Consider the following 19,166-nt stretch of genomic DNA (forward strand, 5'->3'; position numbering starts at 1 on the left):
TGCTCCTTAATGAGAGCAGACCACATTCTCATGAAGTTAAATGCTGTAAGTGTAAAAAAAAAAATTTATCATTAGGGATTATTCTGCGTGACCCTTACAGATATTTTACCTTTTTATTAAAGAAAAAATGGAGACTTTTTTTCCAGCCTGTAAATAACCTCATGCATGGTGAAAGTAAATTATTAAAAAGCACAAGAAATTAAGCCATTAAACTCATTTCAGGTCACATAGTCTCAATAAAGTTGTATAAAGAATTATTGTACAAGAAGGTGACAAAAATATCAATACATCAGTTAATTTAAGAATAATTTTTTTCTAGCTGTGATGTAACCTCATGATTTTTCATATTTTCAATTTAGCCTGTAAAATAAAATTTATCAGATTCAGAATTTAACCTATTTTTGTTACCAGAACATTGCTTACCCTCTCAAAAGCAACTGATAAGACCCTTTAATATCTTTATTTTATTCTATCTTTGACAATATTTCCTAGAGCTCATATTTCCAGTAAACCCACAGTTTCCTCTTGTCCTTTGCTTCCATAGAAATTAGTGAGACCTGAGGAAAATGAGCCTTGAAGGTAAGGGCCTCAGAAGCTCAGATTGCAATAGTCTCATTTGCAGTATTCTACTGCTATAGCAGCTGTTGACAAATTAATTTTTAAAAGGAAATAGTGAAAAGATTCTCCGTAATCTGTTGAAAATCCTCAAATAAAATGAGCTATGTAAATCTCAGCTATGCAAGTGAAGAGCAAAAAATCCACCTCAGTGCAGCTACTCTCATGATGGATGTATACAGCTTATAACACACTGTAGGAGGCAAGCTGAAGAAAAATGCATGTTAAATAAAATAAGTATTTAGATATATTAAACAATGATATCACCATTGAATATAACCATACTGCAGAAAACAGATCTAATATTCACATGTAAAAATATCACATGGGTTATCTCTCTTCCCTTTTCACTGTCTCAACTTGAGTACATAATTTCTGCAAAGAGGCAACTAGTTTATTTTGCTGACTGCAAACCATGTTCCAGGAATACCATTCAGTGGCTTTCAGTCTGTGAGGAGGAAGCTATCCCAAAATATTTGAAAGCTCCAAAATTGCTCTTATATTAGTTTTCACCTCTAAATGCTATCTGCTGAGAAGCAGCTAAATATTCAATTTTTTTCCCCATGGAATTTATAGCATTCTCATTTCAATTCCATTCCATTTATTTTAAACCTGTTTTCAAGTTTTATTTTCAATCCCCTAGTTCTTTTCTGGGCATGTTATATTCCATTGTTTATGTAAGTAAAGATCCAGAACACCCATAATATCTAAGATTTTAGTTTAACAAAATAAGACCAAGTAGAAAATACGAATGCAGTTTCAGTTGTCCCACAGGACCCTTTTCATATGTCAATCCCAGCAATTCTACAGCTACAAACACAGTACATGGGTAAGTGCTGTAAACCAAGTCATTTTTTTGATCAGAAGCCCCTGTGCCCCATCTACTTTGTATGCTACTCTTACTTTTGAGTTTGGCCACAGTAAGATTGTGTTTGCTGACTTTTAGCTTTGTTACGACAGACACAATGAAACTGTGAACTCTGTGCTGCAAAAAATACAGTCTGTACAGACATGCTTTCTCTATCCTGAACACCTCTGGCTTGGGGCAGGTGGGAAATGTTATTTTTGAGAAACTGGCAAAATGTATTTTGCTTGTTTGTTCTACAAAGGTAAAGAATCAATAACAACAGGAAGGGGAAAGGTCAGACCAGGCTCCTTTGAGCCATTGCACCATCAGGAAGGTCAGCATACCAGAAGTTTTGATAAAATTAAGCAAGCAGGTATCAACTTGTGGAGTAGAAGGCAAAAAATCATATCAGAGCTGATGGGAAAGGTGCTAAACTATTCCCTTTCATCATTGGCTTGAGGTTAAGCATCCTCATACAGATAAAAAAATACAGGGGGTAGAGGTGGAGTGAGGTGTGAGTTGCTTTCTTTTAAGTTTTGTTTCTTTGTTTTGCTTCTTTTACAGACATGCATTTTCACAGATACACACAGATACAGCTGAAAAGTGAACAAACAACAGGCCTCTGATCCTGAAAAGGAAAGCAAAGGCACAAACACATTCCCATAGGATATGTACACCTAAACTTTAATGATAACCCTGCTGTACCTAGCATACACTACCAGGGGTGCTGTAAGGAAATCCTTCCTGTGAGAATGCAAAAGCAATGACTGTGCAAATGACAACTCTATAAAGGATCAGCATCATGGGTCTCCAACTCTCCTAAATCAATCTTAAAAAATTTTGTATTGCATATTGAGCTTCAATTGTACATATCAAACTTCTATGAGAAAAGCCTTCTCTGAACCATCCATCCTCATAAACCATAATTTTCTGCAAAATACACAGGAATATGACTGTGCTGAAGCTTTATGTGGAAGTAGTTGCTGCACTTGGTGCACCTGCTTTCCCAGCAGAGCTTCTGCCTGAAGCAGTGCTATAAAACAAATAGTTGCTATAAAGTAATAAACCAAGTTACTTTCTGAACTGTTTCACTGCAAAGGTATTTTAATGCAATACCTGTTATAAAACACTGTTAACATTCAGATTTGTAGGGTCATAGACTAAAACCAATGTAAATTTCAGCATGTTTAACATTTTAAGAGATTGAGGATCCTTCATATGACAGCTTTCCAAATCCTTATTGAAACAATTTCCTTCCTTGCAATGACAATGCTGGAATATTCCAGTTATGCTTATGTGATGCCATTTTTCAGGTTGTTATATAATATGTAGACTTAAGGGTAAGAAGAAATATTTTACACTATATTAAGATATGTTGATACCATCTTTATGAACTTAACAGAGATATTACTTCTTCCTTAAAAAAATAAACTCTACTATTTGTTTCTTATCTTCATTAATATGACTGTGAAATGAAGTGTCTTATTTGTTGCAGCCCCTAAACAGAATAGGAGCCCAGAAATGTGGTTTAACTGGACCCCATTTGTATGAATTAATACATGTGAACACAACTGGCAGGAAACTTTAAGAGAGACCAGCATCCACTTCATTATCCAAGATGATAGATACTGACTTACCATGTCCTACCAGGGCATCCTTACCTCTCTACTTTTTTTATTTTTTGAGAACAGGCACATGCACAGCAATTAAATACTTCAGGAAAAGATAAGGGGCTCACCAATGCTCATAAAGCTTTTAAGAATAAATCTGCCTTAGAGTTTTATTAAAGTGCAGTTCTGAAGGGGGCCCCAGGTTGTATCAAGGTTCCATCAAGTTTCCATTCTTTGAATTATACAACAATTTAATTTATTAGATCAAACTAGATCAAGAGATGTTTTTCAGAAATTCATTTTCCATACTTCAGTTGATAGGCTTTCAGTCTTTGGCAGGAGATTAAAGCTTGCTCAAACAACTACAATAAAACTCATACAGTGTTGATATGTGGTACCAGCAATGATCACCTCATTTAACAAAATCACTTATATTGTGTCACACTGTTTCCTAAAAGATAGAAAAAGCACACACTTTCCTGAGAGAACCCATGATCTACATACTCAGTATTTATCTTCTTGGGTTTAGGGGTTTCTTTCATTACTGTTTGTTTGGTGCTTTGTTGGGGTTTGTTTTTTTTTTTTTGTTTTGTTTTTTGTTTTTTTCAGGTTGTTTTTGGTTGTTGTTGCTGTTCTTGTTGTAGCTGTTGCTGTTACTTTTGTTGTTTTTAATAAGGGCAAACTTTGTTCTTATTTTAGCCTATGTCCACAGAGATATTAATTAAATATTCTGTAAAGGAGTCAACAGTTTTATTTTGCTGACCTTAACACTTCAACTGAACTAGGAAAAATAATATTGATAAAGATACATTTGTAGTCTCCACTTCACTTATTTTTATGGCAAGAGGTATAATGTGTTTTATAATAAAACACAGAGGCCATAGGTTTCATATAATATAATCTGACACAATTTACATGAAATGGTTATATAAAACATCCCAGACTCAATAATTTACCAATGGATTAAAGAAGAAAAGTTCTTATTCAAAACAAAATAAATAAAGGAAACAAAACCTGAGTAATGTCTTGGATTTATCTGCCGTAATTTAGTGTGAGAACACCACGTGAATGTATGTGCAGAAAAGAGAATATTAAAGTTACAACAACAGAAACAATTTGTTCATAACTAATTTTACGAGCAGTGAAATTATGATGAAAACAGTTTAATTATGACGTATTTAAAAACAAACAAGGACTTCCTACATCTCGTGTAGGAAGTAGCACTCCTCTAGAAACTTTCCTCTAGAACTGACCTGTGGTGCAGTTGTGGAACTCTATGTCATCTATTGCTGCTCCTCCTCCCAGGTCTCTGGTACGAATCCCTTCAAAGATAATTTCAAAATTCCTCAGCTTCCCCAAGTGTAGCTTGACTTGGTTCCACTCATCACCATGAGCTCCTGATTCACTCCATATTTTCACAATCCCATCAGCAGTCTGAAATTTGAACATATATTTAGTATATTATATATATAGTATATATATTTAGTAAGATACGTGCAAGTATGGATTATCAAACACAAGTTTTGGGGGGAAAAAAGCCCAAACCAAACAAAACAGAGGGAAGAGTTGAAGATGAAGTTGTGTCAAGAACTGGCAAACAGATCCTTTGCTAGGATAATAGGAAAGTGAAATTAGGTGAGTACTGTGCAAATAACCATCAATAGCAGATAAAGTTTCAGTAGAGAAATTACTTCATGTGTGATTGAACTGCATAAACATCCATTTTGTTAGAGTTGTGTTTAACTTTATACAAAACTTATTGTTTTTAGAATATATTACTGGATGCAAGGCTAGCTACTCTACTATTTAAAATTGTATCCATCTACCTTTAAAAAGTTGTGACAATGGTGATAAAGAGGAGGAAAACTAACAAATATCATACTACCAATTTGACAAGTCAGCAGAAAACAACATGCTTCATTTTATAATAGTAGTGCGAGAATGCAGATGCACCAATTTTCTTGCTATAAAGGGATGACACATATATACAATGACATCAGAAGGAAATATTTGCATTTTTGTATATGTCTAAATCTATTTTTCTTTGTGACTGTTTGAATAAACCATCCAAACTGTAAATAAGATCTTTTTTTTCTGCTCTTTTCTTTGCAAAAGCCATTATTAGTCTGGCTGGGGTTAAGAAAAACTGTGAGCTGCATACAGCAGCTAAATATAATGCATAACAAAGGTTCTGAGACTGTAGTGCATGAACAAGCAAATCTAAGGAAAATAGAGACAGCAGTAAAATAGGCAGGGAAGAAAATTAATTACATTTCTTTATCCATGATGAACCTGTTAGATCAGATTTATGTTAATAAGAATGTCTTATGCATATTTATGATGAGAAAATGAATCTTGGTGCTTTAGATATTGTATTCTGAATAAGAAAGTGCAGACAAGCATTCACACAAATATTACATTAGTTGTTTGTGAATCAGGGAACTCACAGAATTGCTGATATATTTTAGAAGGAGGTCCTCAGACCTAACAAAGCATAGAGACTCTTGCAGTATGGCTTGCTAAGGGTGCTCTGGAAAATCACAATGAACAGTAAAGCAATTTTTGAAAACAATGGCAACTTTAAAATGCTAAACACGAAAGAAAAAGACAGGGATGAATTTCCATAACTGTGTAAAGTCATAGATATTCAGCTGAATAACTTCATTTTTGCACATAACTAACAGTGTTAGAACAGTGGTGAGAGCTGCCCTTTGAAAGCCATGATGTCTGAGCACACAAGCACCTGCAGATGCAAGTTTAGGCATTGCTTCTTCAGTTGTGTTTCATTTGTTTAAAGCCAATGACACAGTCCATTAAAGTGAAAGAAATATAATAGGACCTTAATAGTGCTTTGCACCCCTAATTCCAGAGTTGATAACAATCAGTTAAGATATTCTTAAACTAATTCTCCCAGTGAGACTCCTAACTCTGTGTGCCATCAGTCCATTCTTTAAACAGTCATAGCACCAAAGATCACCTCAACTTGAAGGGGACCCATGAGGATTTTCAAACCCAACTCCTTGCTCCTTGCAGAAGCACTTAAAACTAAACCATGACTAAGATCATTGTCCAGATGTTCTTTGAGCTCAGACTTGATTCATGCTGCCATCACTTTCCTGGAGCTGACCATCACTGCTCCAGGAGCTGACCACCCACCCAGTGAAAAAGACCATTTTGTGCCTATTATCAGTGCAATTAATTTTCATGGATATTATTTGTAATAAACCACTAATTAATTTTACAGAAGTAGCTCAGTGCTGTGTATTAGTGGTGAATTTAGGAAACATAAAATGAAGTAGATTAAAAGAATGCTGAATGATAAGGGACTTGCCTTATATTCAAGCATTTGAGCATGATAGAAAAATTCAAAATTTTTCTATCTGAACATTAAGCCCTAGATTTATTACAAAAGTACTTTAAGATTGGATGCATGGAGATAGATGGAGCTTTTTAAAATGCACAGATATAAGTATACAAAAGCTGGAGGTGTTAAATGTTACAGAGTTTACCAGAGTATGAGCCTCATGTCTATTGCTAGCCAGATTTTGATTGATTTCACATTATATTTCATTGCATGACATTCTGTTCAGACTAACATTGTGTTTATCACATTGATTTTTGAGTAAAGGATGCCACAAGTAACAAGTGACAGCGATCACATATTTCTTTAGAAATAACCACATAAAAATGTTGTAGGAATCAATTTGTATATGGCATCACAGCCATAACATATAAAATCTTTATGCAATTATAGGCACTGGAGCATTTTTTATACAGTGAGACACTGAAATATTTTTGTTAAGAAGAATTTTTCCAGATGGAAACTTTATGGCAGTCTCCTTGCACTTCACAAATTACTGAATATGAGTACACAAATAAAATGCAGCAGAGACATCTCTCTGCTTGTCTGGGTTCCACAGAAGGAGTTCCTACACCACAGTAGCACTTCATAAAGAATGAAAGGCTGATTTTTCACTTGCTCAGCTACAGCTCTACGCACAAAAAATGAAAAGCACCCTTGCACACTGCATAACTGTATGAAGGTTGTTCCAATGCAAAGTGCAAAGTCCCTCCAAAGTCAGAAGCTCTACACATTGTCTGCATCAAAAACATCCAGGGGGAGGTGGGAAAGGAAGAGACAAGCAATAAACTTGGCCTTCCAAGGCCCAGAGAGGGAAGCTGGCTTGGTCAGGGCTGTGAGCCCCACACTTCTGCTACGTGCCTGGCATGAGAGGATCACTGCTTTGCAGCTTTGCAGACTCCATGAATTATTGTTTTGTTTTCTGCATTCTCCAACCTTTTAATCTGTCTTGTGCTTTGGCATTTCTTTCATATCTTTGGAATGTGTTTGCTTCTAAAACAAATACAAATATGGCCTGAGGGGGATAGAGAAATTATTCTGTGCTTTGACCTGCCCATTGCATCCAGAAATCCTTCGATCTCTCTCAATCTTGTATACATGTAACACTGTAAAGGAGAGATATGTAAATGAGATATGGCAAGCAGAAATATGCTCAGTGTAGAGGAAGCTAGAGGTCACAGTATCACCATTTTTTCTGCTTTTTAGAGGTTATTCTTTTGCTGAGGCCCACTCATAGTGAGTGTAGATTTCTCTTCAGCCTGGGCTGGTTGGTGACAAAAGGTCCAACCAAACTGTGCTCCAACAAGCTGATGAAAAGTGGCTCAGATCTGTGGGTTTGGGGAATGGTCCTGTCCTTATCTCTGTGTGTGTTGACTCTGCTGGCTATTAGTCAGCAGAATGAGCAGAATCTCATTTTCCTGCTACTCCTCAGGAGTTTAGCTGCATTTATGCAGACAGAAATGGTAAAAGAGGATTGTTTGTTGGTCATACTATAAGTTTTATAGGATGACTGGACCATGGGATAGAATAGAACACATTCTAGATTTGCATGTGTGTTTCTATTTTAGACATTGCTTCCCAGTATATGGTTTACTATTTATTAGTGCAGACTATTACCAGGCAACAGTACTACAAAAAAGCTCCAGAAATTTCCCCAGAACATGATTTTTACAACTTATTTTGTAATTCTGTACCTTTTAATTCCTTAAACTCAACCTGAGAAATTCCAAGAGCTCCATGTTATTGACAGATGAAGTAAAAAAATTGTCACTTCTTCCCAAAAAGACACACTAAGACTGCTAAAAACAGATGGTGTTTTCATTTAAGGCTCTGAAAAGTTATTATTAATTGCACATCACTGCCCTCTGTGGGCTGAACACAGTGCAAGGTCAGGCTGAGGTGAGGAGGCATCACTAAGGAGCAGCTGACAGCAAAGGGCATCTTTTTACACTGATTTGCAGCAGTGGGTCTGAGTCTGGCACATCGTGCTGAGTAATAAGCACTCTCAGAAAATGGCAGAGCCACTTCTAAGGCCACAACCTCTTGAGATCTGTAAGTCTATATGCCTAGCCCTATCAGAAAATTCATATTCATATTCAGAGGATCTTTATCTGCTTTCTGATGGTCTGAGGGGAATTCTTTCATAATTATTTCATTCCATTGCAATTCAGAATCTTCCTCATGCTTGTCTTCATCTGAAGGACAATCTAAGGTGTTTATAGTCTCTCTTTTGAGCATGTCAAGGGAGAAAGTACAACTTACTGGGCTCAATATCCTCATTAATTCACCTGAGGATAGTAAGAATAAAGGAGAGGTAGGATTTCTTTTTGTCTTAGAATTCCTTTTGTTTTGTGGCTGAGTTTAACATTTTTTCTATCCATCAGAGACCACCATTATTCTCAAGGCTACATTTCCAACACAGTCAGAACAATGTTAGGAACTGACTCCAAAGCACACACAAGAAGGATGTGACTTTCCAATACAAGATGTTGCAAAGAAACTTCCTGTGAATACACTTCCTTTCAGAGCAATACAGTAAGTATTCCAGATGCAATTATAAAGATCCTTCTATGAGGCAATCTTCCTAGTTACATCTGCAATGAAACACAGATTTTGTTCTTGATCTGCACCTCTCCTTCTATTCATATTCCAAGCTGGGTTCAAATTATTTTCCTGGTTTGTTCCCATCAGATATTTATTTCAGCAGAGCCACAGGAAATGAAGCAGAGCTTACCAAATGGATGGAGGCAATGAGAGCATTTGTTAAATATTCCTGGACTCTTCAAAACAAATATACTTGAGGGTTTTTTAATCAGAGACAGAATACTTTCAAATTATTAATCAAAAAACCATTAACTTTGTTATTAATACCTTAAAAATATGTTTGAGATTCACTGTGTCAAAATACTCCCCTTTCTACAGCACCTTTCAGACTTTTTAGAGAAGTAAAACTCTTTTTACATACTTTTATAAAAAACTTAGAAAAAAATCTCTGTTTTCAGGTTACTTTGAAAATGTATCTTCCTGACAAACTCTGATGATCCAGAACATTTAAAGATGATATATGCTATACAAAGCACAGGAAAATAGAATAGAATGAGCATAATGTGACTTTGACTGTCACTGTTCTTTTCTCTACTTTTGGATTCATTGTTATCCCTCTGTTTTACAAGACTATTTCAGGAGGGCAGTTTACTTTTTAGGCATTTGTTCTTGGCTTAGAATGAAATGTATTTTCATAGTGTACAAATGAAGTTAATAAATAAACCTGGTTTTAATGGAGTTTTGCTTTCCTTGGTTTAGTAACATTATTAAAGACTTTTCATGACTGATCAAGTAGCTTTAAAATGAAGCATTCCATGATGAGCTGTGCTCCTTCCATGCCTCCTCCTTTCTCAGCAAGGAATGGACTGCAGTCCTGAACTTAGCCTGCACATCAAAGAAACAGGAGGCAATAGGAAGAAAAGATTTTCCTTATTTGTCCATAATTTAAAGACCTTCTCCATGAATTTGTATTTCCCCAAGTCACAGAACAATTTATATCTTTGCTGACACTTCTAATATCATCTATCTACTTATTTCAATTTCATTGCTTGAGAGTGAATCCTGTTTGGAGAAGGTTCTGAGCACCTTCCTCATAGATTTGAGCTGATGCTACCTCTGCACTGCAGTACACAAAATACTAGCTCAAAGATCTCACTTCTTCGACTTAAGTCTCTCATAAGTAGCTTGAAACAAAAGTGCATTAAAATACAATGAAGCTGAAGAGTGATGCTAAGTAGCAAAAATCTCTTAAAAAAATATTACTGTGTCTCCTTCATCTGATGTTATGTAAGTATATATATAAGTATATATATATATATATAAGTAGGAGAGATTCTATTTTTTTTCATTTCTCACAGATTTTCTCTTGAAAATTCCTAAAACACTGTTTCACTTTAAAACAGTAAATGAATCATAAAGAATTTGATCTTATATTTCACTCAAGCAAACCTCTACACGAGTCAAATGGACAGGAGTATCAAATTATGGCATACATTTAAATGAATAAAAAAATGAACATAAGTTAAGATTTGTTCATCCCAGACTTAAAATTCAAGTTAACGTTTTCCTTCTGATCCTCTTCCCTATTTTCTTGGTCTCTTTGTTTTTCTCTTTTTCTCTCTTCTATCTTTCTTTCACAGTGACATAAAGAAAACATGAGAGCAGCCCATAAGGCCATGAAGATGTGAGTTGTGAGGAGCACGTGTGTCCTCTGGCACATCTGTCAATCACCAACAATTCAATACAAACAGTTTTGTTACACCCCTAGTTTAAATAACTCAGCTACCTTATTTTAGGGAAAGGTACATACTTGGTATTTCATGGGTAAGGTTGATAAGTGTATGCAAACAAACCAAACAAAACATTTCTACATGTTGTTTTTAATAATGTAGGAGAATCTGGGCACAGTAGTAATTATTTATTGCTCTGCCCTTAGCTAATGTTTTGAAAATTTGTCACTCCTATTAAATAATTCTTATGATTAATATTACCATTACATTTAGAAAATTGCTGCTAATTATGTTAATGCTGAAGCTCTGCATTAAACATATAATTCCAAAATTATTGAGTCTTCCTAGAATAGCTCTGAGACAAATGGAAATAATTTCAATGTAGGACGAGATTTTAAAATTTATCTTCCATCACTAAACTGAAGGATGCTGCAGGATGCACGCTATGGGATTCTGAATTTTTCAGCAAATTGAGGTAGCAGAAAAGAAGAAATAGCATCAAAAAAGCAGACAAGAGAACTCCAAGAATCTACAGAGTAATGCTTCCTAAAGGCAGGAACAAATTAGGGACAAGTATGCAACAGGAGGATATTTATTTTAGGAATATGACAATGATGAGCTTACTAAACCTCCAGTAACTTAAATGAAAGTTCATGGCTCTCAGCAATGAAAAGAATGCATTAAAAATCTCAAATTCTTCAGTGTTATACTATGGCAGGAGCCAGGCATGCTATTCAGTATGTCTCCATCTTCAATAAAAAACACTTAAAAAGGAAACATGAAGTTGATCAAATGACATATTGGAGAAATTATTTTATCCAGGCAACATACATGCTACCTATGTACATCAGCATGCATGAAAATTTGGCTCCACTTTTAAGGACAGCTTTAAAAAATCACACAGAAAATTGAATTTTCACAATGCATGATAGAAAGAAGGGAAACTGCAAGATGAAACAGTGATATTTCAGCCTTCAAGCTTTCTATTATAGTCTGGGTGTATTAGTCTCAGTAGGTTTTCATAATAAGAGTTAATGACAAAACCCATCCAGCCACCCCTTTAATTTCCTCCTTTGTGTAAAGTTTTAAGATGATTTCAATTCTCTGAAATATCTTTTCCCCAATTTTAATTTCCTAAATTAACATCACTATAATAAAGAATCATGCATTTCTGCAAAAAACCCCACACATCCTAATGAAAAGAGCTAGACAAATAAAAATGTACTGCAGATAAAATTCCTTTCTTAAAAATGCACCAGTTTTGTTTGGAATTCTGGAATCCCAGTGAATTCCTCTAGAGCATCAAAAGGCATGAACACCTCACCCTGCCATGGGTGCCAGCACTTGCAATATTTCTACAAGGAAATTTCTGAAATAGTAAGACTCTTCTTTTTTAATTGCTCTAAGTGCTGAGAGGAGAAAAGTCAGTTTAAAAGATGCTTTGATAGAAAGTGATTGGTAATTCACCTGGACAGCAGTTTCTTTCAAGCATGTACTCATTGCAAGGAATGGCAATTAAATTGCTTGTTAAAAAAAAGATGGAGTTATACCTTAAATCCACTTATTTTGGAAATCTATAATAGGAATGCAAGAATAATTTATTGTTATTCTTTAAACTATTCTCTGTATTTCGCTTTCATATAATTTTGATATATCCTGTTACAACTATTAAATCTGTTATACATCTTTATAGCCAGTTTTCATTTATGACCAAGCAAACTTTTCTGACATTTGCATCCCTTTACATTCCCATTATAACATTTCCATCAAATATACTTTTATGTGCTGAGGCTCTTAGAAAATATATCTTCATTTCATATGTTATCCTTACCAATTAGAAGAGAGAAATAAAACAACTCACTGTAAAAGGGGATTCATTAGGTTTTTGGTACTACTTCATCCTCTCCTCATTTTCCAGCCCTCCCAGCTCTTCTTTCTTCTCAAGTGCATATGTTTCTTCATTTCCTGTCATAATCCACCTTTGTTTGATTTTGAGTTTTAGGTAGCTTAAGGGATACAATTTCGATTGCTTGGATTACATTTTTTTCCTTCAGTTCTGTTGCTAAGGCTAAGTTACAGTGACCATCAAAGCCACTTTATAAGACCATGAGCATTTCAAGCAGAACAGAATTTAGTTCTATCTCTATCTCTCAGTTTTATCTCAAACCTTTTTACACCTTTGTTTTAATCACATTTTACAGATCTCTTTGGAATATTCCTGTCTCAGAGTTGAGGAAACTGCAATTTTTTGGAAAAGCAAAGCTTGAAGGAGATATAATCACAGATACAAAAATTCTAAGATTCTTGTTACAACCCTCCATAATGCCAAATAAGAGCAGTGTGCTTCATGCTGTGCAATGATAGATTCCATGGATTAAAAAATAAAAGAAATCCCTTACTTCTATGCACTACCTAAACAAATGCAGAGCATATAGAGTAATAGTTTATAATTTAAGATAATAAAAAGTTGTTTGCAGACATGAGGCAACCTCAAATCTGTCATATTTTCCTCCTATAGGGAATACCTTGAATACCATACTGAAAGATGGGAGGCAAAAGTCACATATTAAAAGTCACCCATTAAATTTCAGTGCTTTTTATGCATCTTTAACTTAACCTGGGACATGGGTAAAACTCAGACCTCAGTGGGTTTTGGAGAAAAAGGGTGAAGGACCTTTCCTTTCACGTGTCATGGACCAAAAGACTGTTTGAGTGACACAGTGGGCAGGCAGGAGCTCTGCTGGCAGGGCAGCTTTTCTCCTCTGACACTTTGACAGACATTTGCTAAGGTCAGAAGCATTCTATTCACATGTCACAGTGTTTACAAGATCAGTTCCACAAAGTGGGAATTGTGGAATCAATCTGCGTGAAAGTCATCTCAGCTCTTCAAAATGTGAAGTTTTGTGCATGAAGAATTAAAGAATTATAACTATGGCTGCCTTGTAAAATAAAAACCCCAAGGCAAACCAAATTCAGCTGAGAAAAACATCTGGAATATTCTAGAGATTTTGTTTGTTTTAATCAATATTTCAATTTGGCAATTCACCTCTAATAACATTTTGATTCTCTGTATAATACTGAATGGAAAAAGTGGGAAAACATATCTTTACAGGACTTCTGCTGAGAGAAAAATAAAATAAAATTGGATAAAATAAAGAAAAAAGAAGTACATATTTCTGATGTAAACAAAACATATTTAGGAAAAGTAAGGTTCCTTCATACAGGACAGTATAATTAAAAGTTTAGCAATAATTCTTAAGACTGACATTAGTAATTCTTAATTCTTGTACACTGTCACTAAAACTTTTAAGGTTTTAATAAATTTTTAATCTGTCATTTCTTCAAAGTGACAAATTTGCTGGACAAGGATTGACATGAATATTCCCTATCAATCATCAAAGTGCATCATATGCTTTTTCAGATGTATGAGAGAGTGATTAATGTCAGCCAGACATCACTCCCACTTTGATGCAGTGGGATGTTCTTTGGGATATAACTGTATTTCTTTCTTTGTGACAACTACTATACAGCCTATTTGTATTCTATTGGAATATTTTTTTCAATTGGATTATGGCTTTTGGGCTTCTAGGAATATAGAACAGATCCTCTGGGATATTAGATGAACTGGACAGCCTCAGGGGACTCAAAAGGCTGAGGCTTAAAAAATAGTAAGTTCTTTATATAGTCAAAGCTCAATTAAGTATTTTAAGCTTGACTGAATTGATACTGGACAAATGAGACATCTTTAATAGAAATGTTTAAGTCCTGTCTCTATAATATCTAATGGATAAGATTATTTATTTCATAGAGAATGCCAAGGAACTAGATATTTAACTGAATTTTTTAATCTGCAGTTATGAAATATATTGTCTACAAATTGAGGGCTCTTATAGCTGACAGATATTCCTAAAATAAAACATTTCCTATTCCAATGGCCACCACCTAGTACATTGAAGGACAAATGAAGTTATAAATATGTAAATACACATAGAGTGGTAGGGATGCAAAGACAAAAATTTGCAGACAGATTCATGAGATCTCAGTGTTTACATTGCCAGCATAGATACTGAAAATTTACATAAGCATGTGACAACATTTACAGAAATATTCAAATATTTATCCAGGGACATTCCTGATGGTACCCAATACTGCTTACTGAGAGGTACTAAACACAAGACTAGAGGAAGCTGTGGGGAAAGTAAGAACCACATTTCCTCTTATAGATGCTTGCTCTACAATGAGACAAATCATACTTAAGATTCCCCTTGACATGGGGAGTAAAACCCACCATGGACAAAGAGAGGCTAAAGTGTCTGCAGCAGGGGCTGCTCTGGGGGCATCTGTGACTTTAAGCAATAGGAATCCCACCCAGATTGAGACAAATTGCATTTTAATAGCAAGTCCTGTGACCTTAACATATTTCTTAGGAAAAAAAATCTCCCTGCTGGAGACAGTACAGAGATCTCTTTTTAAGATGTCTTTCCTGTGGTAAGAGACATAATTTTCCAGAGAAAGACAGAATGACAGATCTAAAAACAAACATGGGAACACATCTCAGCCACACTGCAAGATATATAAGAGAATTTGTAATACCTTTCAACCTGCCAAACAAATACAAATCAAATTAAGGTAGAACAGCACATTTTTCTCTTCCATTAATTTTTTTTTTAAGTTAAGATTCCTCAGATGTCCCCCATTTTTTTTCCAGTGCAGCAACTATTACATTACCCACTTCTTGTTTATAGTTTCAGTAGCTGCAATAACCTCAATTCTCTGATTCCACTTCTTCACTTTTTCCTTAGATTTTGCAGATAGTGCAGAAGTTTGTCTGCATTTTCTAAATGGATTTATTCCCTGCAGCAAATAAGCACAGAGCTAATTATCAGAAGAATATAAACCTTTTAGTGTGAATAGAGGAAATATTGCAACATTAAAAAAGGCAAATAAAAGAAAAATACAACCACTAACTGACAAAACAACCAAAAATAAGAAAACTCCAAGGGATTTGTGGAAGAATGTATCTTCCTTGCCATTTCCCCAGTAGAAATTCAATCTCATCACATCAGCTTGGAAAGGAATCATTCAAGATGATGTTTAAGCAGTTTCTATAGCAATGGTACCCTCTGCATAAAATCTGTAGCAGTTAGATTGCCATACTCAGAAAATTAAGTGGTATGCTTTAGGGTATTTTATTATCATTTATCATGATGCTCCTACTTTGTTCCTGCCCCATGGTCATTTCTGCCTTTCTTACATGACCACATTTTCTGTGGATATCATTTTTAAAACCATTCAGGTTTTCAACTACATACACTGAAAATTCTCTTGTCAAAATTTTCCAGACAGGTGGTGTCTTTTAAAGAATCTTACTGCACCATTTTGTCAAAAGATTCCAGATCTCACCTGAAAAAACACCTCATTTCCCTGCACAGCAAATCTTGATACAACTTGGAAGAGGGGGACTGCAATTTTTATAGAGATTAAATTCAAGAGATACTGACTTTAATAGACTATACTTTTAACTAAAGAAAAGTCTAAGATTAATTAATGTGCAGCTAGTGAGTCAGGGGAAGATGTTCATTAGGTCTTAATTCCTTTCCATAGTCCATGCTCCTAAAGCAGCTGGACTGGGAAAATAAAAAATCAGAACTCTCATTCTTTTAGTAACTTGAAGAATAGAACTGGTGCATAAAGTGTTAAAGAGATGGAAATCAACTTAAACAATTTTTGACTGCTAATAAAGTTTTTGATAACATACTCCCTGTGAACTGCCATTGAGCACAGTTCTGAACTGAATCACACTGCCAAAGTGCTCAGAATAATGTTGTGCACTGCAGAATCCTTCACGTCTAATGACATTTCCATGTCATAAATAGAAAGAGTCTCCTGGTGTTCGCTGATCAATGAAATGAATTAGATGCCTCATGTATCAAAATTTAAATAGCACCTCTTCTGCATCACACTGGAAATCTTATTTAACAAAGTTTTTCTTCCATGCAGATCAAACTAAATTAAACTGGAAAACAGTAATATACTAGAGCTGTGCTATCCAGTGGAAAATGTGGAAGGCAACAGTGAGGTGCTGAGGGGAAGAGCAAATATCCTCCAAACATGGGCTGAAGATTTTAATGGCATGACTGGCAGAGTAGCTTTATCATTCTGTCACTTAAAAGAAGATGCTCTTTATTCAGATGCCTAAATGAGATATATAAATTTACAGAAAACAAGTGTAAGAAAACGATTTAAAAGCTGAAAGATGCTTCACATTTGTGCCTTGATGTATTGATTCAGTCAAATATAGATTGAGTGCCTGTTCTACTGTAATTTCAAACAGCAAAACACAGTTTCCAATAAACTGAGAAGTTAAGCACACAAAATTAGTTATACAATTGCATTAGCCTAATTTTCCACTGTGGTTTCATATGACCTTTCCACAACCTCTGTCTCTTCTCACATTTCAGTGAAAGAGAAATTGGCATCCATAAAATAAGATGCCAAATAATAATTCAAATTATTAATAATAAAACAGCACCGTGGTATAAAACCTTATCCTATCATTATAAGAAAGATGTGGTGACATGTAATGGTTTAGACAAAAGAGGTTATTTTGAAAGGAAAAATATAAGGTTACTTGCACTTTTTTATTCAACATACTTTTAGTTGTTTTCCTATTCTAAGTGTTAGAATTAAAATAAGCTTAAAATAGATCACTGTATTTCTATTCAATGATTGCTATCCAACAAACAAGAATGCTTTAAATTATAAGATTTTTTTTTCTCTTGCATGAATTTGAAAATTCAGCAAAAAAGTTAGGCTCATAGTTTTCATCAAGTATGAAAATCTGAAAAGCATCCACATCTTGTTTTCAAAGATACAGTCTCAAAGGTTCTGGGTTTTTTGTTTGTTTGGTAGGTTGTGGGTTTTTGTGGTATGCTCATTCTCCTTAAAAAACAAAACTTCAATTCTCCTAAGAAAATGCTCGTATTTTGATTACACCCAGTAATTCCTGGTTCATATTACAGCCCAGCATTAAGCTAAATATTAAACAATTCTCCTTTTTCATTCCATAAGGTCCATACTTATAATAAAGATGTTAAAAAAAACAAACTAAAAAAAAAAGACAAAAACCCCACAAGCTTTCCATACCATCTAAACAGCTGGAGCAAAAGAAAAATTAGGATCACAGATAGATTAAGGCCCTCTACTAATCTGGTATATGGGAACTAGGAGATGCAAATTTGGTGTTCATCTTCCTCTTTCAGTGCTCCTGCTGAATCAAACATACTCTGAAGCTGCACCTACATTTTCCAGGCTTCATCCAAATGGTCTGTAACTCCTGATTTTAGTAGTATTACTGTGTCATCTCTCATGACTCCATTAATTTGAACAGAACATCATGCTAACATGTTTTCTTCAGTTTTGAAAGCAGTTTGAAATTCCTTATTTGAGCTCCCAGATCTTTTTTAGTTTTGCAGATATGGCCTGGCAAACTTGCAGAATAAAGTCACAAAAGAATGAGGAACATTGGGAAGTGCTGAGGGAGGCTGGAAACCTGAGGTGTGTGACTGGAGAGAAAGACCTATGGAAGAATTTGAGTCTACAAAGATGAGAAACTGCTATCAAGGGACTATGAGGTTTCCACAAGTGTGCAGAAAATTAATCTCTGAGCTGCAATGACCCTTTCACCAGCAAGCACCATGAAGTTATAGAGCTATGGAAGGTTTTATTTGCCTAGTAGGATGGTGGGAAGAAACTGGTGTCTCTCAAATCTCTCACTGCATTGACACATATTATTATTCTCTTCTGCAAATAATGCATAACCCTCTGGGATGTTAATGCATGCAATGATAAGACAATTCTACCTAATGCTGTGGGGTCAACCTACAAACAAATAAACTTAGATATTATTACAGTCATAAATATGTGCACTAAAAAAATCCCTAGTCAAATTCTCACAGGAAATTACCATAATTAGATCCTGGTATGAGGTGTTTTTGAGAGGAACTTTTTGTTTGTTTTGTCTTGTTTTGGGTTCAAGTTTTTGTTCTGGGGTGTTTTCTTTATTTGTTTGGTTTGGTTTGTTTTTTCTTCATGAGGCTAATGAAGATTCAAAGCTGAAGGTCAGAAAGTGAAAAAAAGTCTGCAAGGATGAAAATTAGACTCTTATGTTAAGAACCCTTATAAAAGTAATTTCAAGTGCACTACAACTTGATACTACAAGCCTGCCAAAGATCAAGGACTACCTTGATCTTCAGGACACTAAAACTGATCTGTGAATTAAAAATAAATGTCACATTAAAGGAACACAAAACCTGTAACAGATAAATGTTCTACACTATGAGAGCTAGTGCTACCTCTGATCTTGTTGAAGTTTCACAGTATAACATCTGCTCAGCTCAGTATTTATTTGAAAAAATAGAAAGATACTTTTCTAAGTGGAAGACCAAGGGGCTTAGGGA

The 19,166-nt window shown here is 35.0% G+C and overlaps 1 protein-coding gene across 1 annotated transcript in view; it reads right to left on the bottom strand.

Annotated features, from left to right (window-relative positions):
* Positions 1-19,166, bottom strand: part of MALRD1 (MAM and LDL receptor class A domain containing 1) — a gene marked incomplete at its 3' end in the record, with an annotated part of 232,335 nt that overhangs the window by 87,458 nt on the left and 125,711 nt on the right. Inside the window, exon 28 of the mRNA XM_079302558.1 lies at positions 4,326-4,506. Coding sequence (XP_079158684.1) covers positions 4,326-4,506 — 181 coding nt within the window. The remainder of the gene's footprint in view (positions 1-4,325; positions 4,507-19,166) is intronic.

Source organism: Erithacus rubecula (assembly GCF_903797595.1).
Source record: "Erithacus rubecula genome assembly, chromosome: 3".
In the NCBI taxonomy this organism is placed as follows: Eukaryota; Metazoa; Chordata; class Aves; order Passeriformes; family Muscicapidae; genus Erithacus; species Erithacus rubecula.